The following is an 8,826-nucleotide window of genomic DNA, read 5'->3' as shown; positions in this document are numbered from 1 at the left end:
ATATATATATATATATTCTGCCCGACTTGATAGACATTGGTCTTGGATTCAGCTGGCTTGCATTCATTGGGCCTCTACACCCGATTATGAGGGATTATACTTAGACCATCTAATAATCCAGTTAGGATAGCAAACATTTTAATTTTGATTTATGTTAAGGAAGACAATGGTAGACTAAAAAAGATTTGGGTATATTCTATAAAAATTGATCTTAATCTATTATAATTAAATGAAAATATGCAATTCATAGGACACAATGGAGAAAAATAATGCATATAACTGACCCCATTTAGTGGGAAAAAAATGTTTGTTATTTTTATTGTTGTTGTTATTGTTACAGAAATATCTAATTATTTAATTTAAATTTTAAAGATCATTTATAGGACACAATGGAGAAAAATAATTCATAGACCCCATTTGGTGGGAAAAAAATATTTGTTATTGTTATTGTTGCAGAAATATCTAATTATTTAATTTAAATTTTAAAGACTCTCTCTTGAAATAAAAAACCTATTTTCTTTTATATAATTGAGCATCTAAAATTATGTTGGGACCTACCACATTATTATGTATTTACATATATAACCTCCAAACTTTCATGTTTATATCTAACGTCTGTTTGGACAGCTGCAACTTATTGAATAATCTGCTGATAAATTAGGTGCGATAGTTATTATAAATTTTTATTTTTTTGAAAAAGTAAAACCGCAATTAAAAAGCTACCAAAATATAGTTTACACAAATATGTCATGTACGTTTTCAAAACGCCACCGCACCAAATAAGTTGCCCCAAAGACTTTTTAAAACAATAGTTTTTCTACGCATATAATATTCTGAAAAGTCAAGCGGGCCCCTTTTATATGAGGAATTATTGCGTGCATGCATCTCCGCATGCGGTGACCGTATCTGACCGTAGATCACGGTGATCTAGGGTCTGGATTATTTTCATTAAAAAAAAATTTAGGACCCACTAAAATACACGTAGATCAGGTGTCGGATCGGTATGAAATAATTTTTACTTTTATACACCAAGCGATTTCCTCGCTGTAATCAAGCCGCTAACGTCTTAATATTGAACGGCCAGGATCCATTACAGTCAGACACGCATAAAAATCCAGCCGCAGCTGTCATATCCTATAAATAGAAGCGCCGGCCAGCCAGCTCCATCTATGCTGCTTCGTCCACCCCTGTCGGTTTCCATCATTTACTTCGACTTTTAGCTCCGCCTTCCTTCCACCGCTTTCCCTTTCGCTTTCGCTTTCGGGCTTGAGCGAGAGAAGAACCCTAAACCCGGAGAAGGGAGGCAAGCGGACGAGAGTTCAGGAGATAGTCGGAAGAGAGAGCGTTGCGAAGCGAACGGATCGGGATCCGCCATGGCGTCGCAGAAGGAGCGGGAGAACTTCGTTTACGTCGCCAAGCTGGCCGAGCAGGCGGAGAGATATGAGGGTACGATGCTTATCCTGACCGATGGTTAGGAATCTCGGCGCTCGGAGCTGATGATCGTTGTGTGATTGTTTTTGTTTGGATGCAGAGATGGTGGATGCGATGAAGAAGGTTGCGAAGCTCGATGTTGAATTGACGGTCGAGGAGCGGAATCTTCTCTCGGTTGGGTACAAGAACGTGATCGGGGCGAGGAGGGCGTCTTGGAGGATTCTGTCCTCGATTGAACAGAAGGAGGAGGCTAAGGGGAACGAGCATCACGTGAAGAAGATTAGGGAATATCGACAGAAGGTGGAGCTTGAGCTCTCGAATATCTGCAGTGACATCATGACGGTGATTGATGAGCACCTCATTCCTGCATCTTCTGCTGGGGAGTCATCCGTGTTTTACTATAAGATGTGAGTTAGAACTGAGATGTGTAGGTTGCGTTCTGGTGGATCTGTTGATTTCTCATGTTTTCTAGCTTGATTTTGTATCTTCTTTTGTTTTTGATAGGAAGGGTGATTACTATCGGTATCTGGCGGAGTTCAAGGCTGGAAGCGATAGGAAGGAGGTGGCTGAACAGTCGCTGAAAGCTTATCAGGTTTCTATTTGCTAGCTTTCTCTATTACCGTAGCTATTAACAGTTATGCATTTGAATTTTTCACTCTTTCTTTCCTTACGTTGATATTGTTCTCCAATGTGGACTGCTGAATGAAAGCATTCTCTGTAAGGTATGCTAGTCGGTTATCACACAAAAATGTAGCTCCATTTGAGTTTAAAATGACCATCTGATGTTCGCCAACAATTGCATCTATTTCTGCAATTTCATAGCACTTTGTTTATTTTATGATCTTCTAATGTATTTTTAGGTGCATTTGAGTATTAAAAGACCGAGAAAAAGAATTCTAAGTCCCCACGTTATGTATGATAGTTCATAGGATAGAAAGCAGAGTCTCCTGTCTCCTTTTAAGTTAACACAATCTGCAGCCAACTGCAAAATCAAGCATCATGGAGAGAATTTATTTCTAATGCTGAGTTTCTTTCCTGCAATATCTATACTTTTTAGTTTCTGATACATCTTTGACGATACATTTTTTTATCTTTGTCGACCGAATTTGTATTCATGTAGTAGATGCACCTTCACTTCCTTTGATGAATATGCAACATTCATTTGCATCTTATATTTTTATGTTGGTGTCTCTAAATTATGATCTACCTTAATGCAGACAGCTTCTAGTACAGCTGAGGCAGATTTGTCTCCTACTCATCCAATTAGATTGGGTTTGGCATTAAACTTCTCTGTTTTCTATTATGAAATTATGAACTCACCTGAAAGGTTGGTGCGGTGCATTGTTATTAGCTGTGCAACCTTCGACAATCTTTAATTGTCAATCTCATACATTTGCAATATGCTTAGGGCTTGCCATCTAGCTAAACAAGCCTTTGATGAAGCTATTTCTGAGCTTGACACCTTGAGTGAAGAATCTTACAAAGATAGCACTTTAATTATGCAACTTTTGAGGGATAACCTGACGTTGTGGACTTCCGACATTCCTGAAGATGGAGGTAAAAAGTAGCTCTTTGATTGATTTTTAACTGTAATTTTTTTTTACTGCCTTATTGAATAATTAGCTCTATTCTGTGAGTTTTTATCTGCAAATTGACTATTAAGTTCGCTGAATTGGATGAGGATCAGAATTTTGTATGTTGTGCTTTTATTTGTTATGTTTATTGTTATGCTAATCTTTTAAGATCAAGTAATTCCTCTTGACCTATTTCATTCTGCCTCAATGACCATTATATTTTCTATATTAAGATACAATTTCTTATGCATTATTACTTTTAGCTTTATTACTTTTAGCTTTCATCTGCATCTATTGCATTTTTTTTGGGACATTATGGCACTAGTGTTTTCACACACACACACACACACACACACATATATTCATTTTTAATTTGTCTCCATTTTACCATATAAATTGAATTAATGCACTTTGTGTTCACCATGATAGTTCAATTAATGCTACTCATAAATAAGATAAAGCAGATAGAGGTGGAATACAACCCAACAAAATTCATGTTGGAATTACTATAGGGTCTCGGTGAAATAGTTTGCTTCATTCTGCTTCCTTTTTTTCTTTAGTGTTCATGTTGACCTCACTTTTGGTGAGGTCTATCTTCTCTCCTCTCCCACTTCTTTAGAGCCTAGGATCTAGCCTTATAAATATTTTAGAGGCTACTCTAGAGGACTAGTGAATTGTTGAGACCCAAAAGTAGAACTCAAATCAAATCCTTACTTCCTTTGATTTGAAATATTTTTTGCCTTAATCCGTAGCCATACTTTGGCTTTGAACGAATCATGACTGGGTTATTGAAATTAAAGGTTGAGTATCCATATGTTTTTGACACCACTTAGCTTTACTCTCTTTGACTTGAAATATGTTTAGCCTTAATCCTTATAGCCCATACTTTGTGTTGGGTCAATCATGGCTAGTTTATTAAAATTAAAAGTTGAATACTCGTAATTCTTTGACACGACTTCTATATAAACCATTGATCCAAGAGACTCGGTTTCGTGGCCTACACCTTTTAGACCCGTGGTTAACCCGGGTTAACCTTAGCTTGGCTTAGGGCTTGAGTTAGCTTGGCTTCAATCAAAATTCAAATTTCATTAACTTAAGTTTAAAATTAAAATTGAATGAAACCCAACTTAATAAAAGAAAATTGCACCAAAATTATCGTGGCCTCTCTTGCTCGCCATAGGGCTTATTGCATCGTATTCATTATGCTTGAAAGAATATACTACGAGTTCAATAGTATTATGACAAACCTTTTAATTTTAAGCTTTCATACATTAAATCTTCTTCCATGTTAAATTTTTTTTTTCTTTCGGAGCGTTGTTTCACGAAACGGAATCGTGAGTGCATCCGGATCGTTGAAACCGTTCAAATGAGCTTACCGTGCACACATCTGATTTCGTTTGGGGTTGCTTTGGGACGACGATAATTTGGAGAGTGAAAAAGAATAATGTTAATTATAACAAAAAAATTACCAAAAAATCAAACAAAGCAAAATAAAAATGAAAGTTAAATTTATATAACTTAAACTAAAATTTAAATTAAAATAAAATATATATATAAATTAAGATTTAACATATGGATGCTGAAGTTTGCATTCATTCTTAATTTGTCTCCGATTTATCCATATAAAATGACTTAATGTACTCTTTTCACCCTGACAGTTTATTTCATGTTATTCATAAATAAGATAAAGCAGATAGAGGAGGAATACAGCCCAACACAATTCATGTTGAAATCACTATAGGATCTTGGTAAAATTATTTGCTTCATACTGCTTCCTTTTGAATTTTTTTAGTGTTCCGTCCCCGTTTTTTTTTTTTCCCTAACTAAACTTAAAGCAAATTTAATGAAACTGAAATCAAACCATTCATGCTTCTATGAATCTAAGTTTTAGGAATTAAGAAAAAAATGATGATAGCTAAGGTCTGGTTCTAATATGACTGTTATAAAACCTAGAAGAATAGAGTGAATCGTGATATCTTAGGAAACTGGGGGATTTGTATTTGTTGAGGGCAAAGTATTTGAAGATAGATTTGGGCCATGTACAATAGGGTTGTAAGGTTATTTATAATAGTTTAGAATTAGTAGGAAAAAAGTGTTTGTCTAAGGTGACATGGAGGTTTTAAAATATCAACAAATTGAATTAATACCTCACATAACACCCACTCAAAATGAATGGACAATGAAGGTTCATAGAGCGACTACTTATTAATTGGATTAAGGCTAATGATGACCGATGAAAAAGCTAGAGTTTCTTGTGCAATTTGCAGCATACCTTTCAAACATTAGGAGTTATTATTTTATCATTTTTGAGTATTAAAAAAGTGAAATATATTTTATTTCACTCAAAGGGGTGGCAGATTAAGTGCTCAAAAGTCCACAACAACTACTTTTAAATTAGATTTTGTAGTCCTTAACTGAAATACATATTTTAATGTTGCATATCTTTTGAGATTGATGCAATCTTTTTCAAATGCTTTTAATCGCACCTTTTCCTCTTTGGTCTTTTTCTTGGTTTTATTAATTTTATAATGCTCTGCAACCAAAGCCCAGGCTTCCACTAGGAACCTAGTTTTTCGTATAAACTAGGTATCTATCATTGTATCAGGTTGAAAGATAGAATGACAGCATAATACAACATACACACTTCAATGTATCCAACGAGTGCGGCTATGATAGTTACTTCCCATACAAGATTAATGATACTGCATATGAAATAAACATCATCAACACTGACATGTTTTGCAAGGTTGGGAAAACCGGACCGGACATTGAACCGGTAGAAGGAGAGGTTCAATGTTCAAGGTTCAAATGTTGAACCGGGGTTGAACCAGAGTTTCAATAGGATGACATAAATCTTAAATGTATTTAAAAATAACAATACATAAGATTTATATCCCACTCAATTCATATGTATTTAAATAACTAATTTCTAAAATTTAATTTTAACATATAACATTTTATCTATGCTTGAAAGCATGAATTTCACTTTTTAGAAATTAAAATAGTGATGTTTTTTGATGGTATAAATGTAAAATAAAGAGATTTGGTGTTAGATATATAAATAAATAAAATTGAGTGGTATACATGTAAATTGAATTTCTTTGTAATAATGATTTTTTTGATGATATCAGTGATTTGGGTGGTATAAATGTGAAAACTAGAGTTTAGGTGTTAGATATTTAAAATACATAAAATTGGGTGGTATATATGTGAATGCCCGTGAATTGAACGATTCCTTAAAATTGGAGTCATTTTGCCGGTTCAGGGGTTGAACCGCCGATTCAACCTGATTCTTGGCGGTTCTATGCGAGAGGGGTTTTTATGCCAACCGGAAGCGGACCTATGTCTGGTTCACGGTCAAACCAGTTGAACTGGCCGGTCTGGTCTGATTTTCTAAACCATGATGCTTATACAATATACACAATCTAAAGATCTAGATATCAAAGACATTTTTTCTAAATGAAATGCATTTTTGTGAATTTACACATGATAGAACTGATAAGCCACAACAGTTGGTATAAGTTACAGGGATGAGCAGCCCCTATAATTGTTAGCAAAACCAGAAATAGAAGGGAATAACTCCTATTTTTGTGAATTTACAGGGATAAGCTCCTATTTGTGTGTGGCTGTTATAGTTACTTTTCAAGACCCATACAAGATTAATGATACACGACATATGAAATAAACATCATCAACACTAACGTGCTCATACACAATCTGAAGATCTAGTTATCCAAGACATTTTATGTAAATGAAATACAATTTTTGTGAATTTACACATGATAGAACTGATAAGCTGCGACAGTTGGTATAAGTTACAGGGATGAGCCGCCCCTGTAATTGTTAGCAAAAACAGAAATTTGAGGAAGAAGATGAGATTCGTATGGCATATATAGGTATTTTCCCCATTGATTCATTCACAGCAATAGTACATGAATATATAGATGTAGGAAGAAGACTCTAAAGGGACCAAGTGGTCCCAAGTTGGTTACAAAGCAATGATATAGGAAAGTGGAGAATAACACTTGATATGGTGGTTATGATATGTTTGTTACCTCCCCTCAAGCTCATGATCTGGATCAATGATTGTGAGTTTGCGACGAAGCTTGATGAAGTGAGTTTGATACAAGCATTTCATAAGTATGTCGACGATCTGATCTTGTGAGGCAATGTGATGCATTTGAACTGTGTTGGAGACAAGATAATCTCGAACAAAATGATGATCGATCTCGACGTATTTTGTGCGGGCATGAAAAATTTGGTTGAGGATAATTGTGATAGCTGAAGTATTATCACAATAGATGGGTGTCAGAGCTGCTACCTTTATGTTGAAGTCATGAAGGAGTTGACGAAGCTATATAGTGTCGGTGGTAGTTGCAACATGAGCCCTATATTCCGCCTCGATAGAAGATCGAGCCACTGTTTTTTGTTTATGAACAGTCCAAGCGATGAAATCGTTGCCAGGGAAGAAACAATAGATAAAAGTGGATCTTCTGCCATTTATATTACCCTCCCAATCAACATCGAAGTAGCATTGAAGTTGTGGATCTCCCTTGGTGAGTTGAAGGCCATAGTGACTGGTTGCTTTAATATAGAGAAGTACCTTTTTGATGAGTTGAAAATGGGGGAGATAAGGTGTTTTTGCATTTGTTGGCATATGAAGTTGACGGAGAATGCGATGCGGCCTTGTAACAGTGAGGAATTGGAGCGCAACAAGTTGAATATAGTGAGCGAGTTGAGGATATTCTTGCATAGAGTGTGTTTGGTTTAAGCTTGGTGGGGAGAGGTTTATGAAGAGACTTGCAATATTCCATGCCCATTTGTTGTAAGAGAGAGGCAATATAGTTTGTTTGAGTGAGGAAATAAATGTGAAAATTGTAGTGAATTTGGTTGTCAAGGAAATTGTTGACTTCATCAAGATCTTTGAGCTGAAGTGTAGATTTTAGGTGTTGAAGGACATTGAAGTAGGTTGGTAGAATCATTACCTGTGAGGAGAATGTCATCGACGTAGACTAGAAGCTGCATTTGAACTTCATTGTGCTAATATACAAGAAGAGAGGGGTCACCTTTGCTCATTTGAAAGCCTTGAAGCTTGAGGTGATTGGAGAAGGTTGAATACTACTGTTGTGTACAACAACAACAACAACAACAAAGCCTTAATCCCACTACGTGGGGTCGGCTACATGAATCCTTTTTCTCCATTGTGTCCTATTTAGTGTCATATTTTCATTTAGTTCTAGTAAATTAAGATCATTTTTAATACAATAAGCCCAAGTCTTCCTAGGTCTACCTCTGCCTTTCTTAACACAAGTCGAATTTAAAACATCTACTCTCCTAATCGGATCATCTAATGGTCGACGATTAATATGACCGACCCATCTAAGGCGACTTTCTCTAATTTTGTCTGTCACAGGAGCTACACCAACCCTATCACGGATATATTCATTCCGCATTTTGTCTCTAAGTGTAAAGCCACTCATCCACCTAATCATTCTCATCTCGGCAACACTTAACTTATTATTATGCTTCTCTTTTAAAGGCCAACATTCAGCGCCATAGAGCATTGCAGGTCTCACCACCATCTTATAAAATTTTCCTTTCAGTCTTAGCGGTACTTTTCTATCACACAAAAGGCCCGAAGCATTCCCCCACTTCAACCAACCAACTTGAATTCTACTATTAACATCCCCATCTATATCACCATCGCTTTGGACAACGGACCCAAGATATCTAAATCGTTCACACCTTTTAATAATTTGATCACCCAAAGTAACACTTCTGTCACTAGAGCTATTAATACTAAAATTACATTCCATGTATT

At 35.8% G+C, this 8,826-nt stretch overlaps 1 protein-coding gene across 1 annotated transcript in view; it reads left to right on the top strand.

Annotated features, from left to right (window-relative positions):
- Nucleotides 1-1,155: 1,155 nt before the first annotated feature.
- LOC110022254 (14-3-3-like protein D) overlaps nucleotides 1,156-8,826 on the top strand; it is an 18,623-nt gene continuing 10,952 nt past the window's right edge. The window contains exons 1-5 of the mRNA XM_020721098.1: nucleotides 1,156-1,446; nucleotides 1,532-1,838; nucleotides 1,936-2,023; nucleotides 2,649-2,758; nucleotides 2,840-2,988. Coding sequence (XP_020576757.1) covers nucleotides 1,374-1,446; nucleotides 1,532-1,838; nucleotides 1,936-2,023; nucleotides 2,649-2,758; nucleotides 2,840-2,988 — 727 coding nt within the window. The 5' untranslated portion in view covers nucleotides 1,156-1,373. The remainder of the gene's footprint in view (nucleotides 1,447-1,531; nucleotides 1,839-1,935; nucleotides 2,024-2,648; nucleotides 2,759-2,839; nucleotides 2,989-8,826) is intronic.

Source organism: Phalaenopsis equestris, unplaced genomic scaffold, assembly GCF_001263595.1.
Source record: "Phalaenopsis equestris unplaced genomic scaffold, ASM126359v1 Scaffold000180, whole genome shotgun sequence".
Classification (NCBI taxonomy): domain Eukaryota; kingdom Viridiplantae; phylum Streptophyta; class Magnoliopsida; order Asparagales; family Orchidaceae; genus Phalaenopsis; species Phalaenopsis equestris.
Note: the sequence above shows the minus strand (reverse complement) of the source record. Positions and strands in the feature narration are given on the sequence as shown.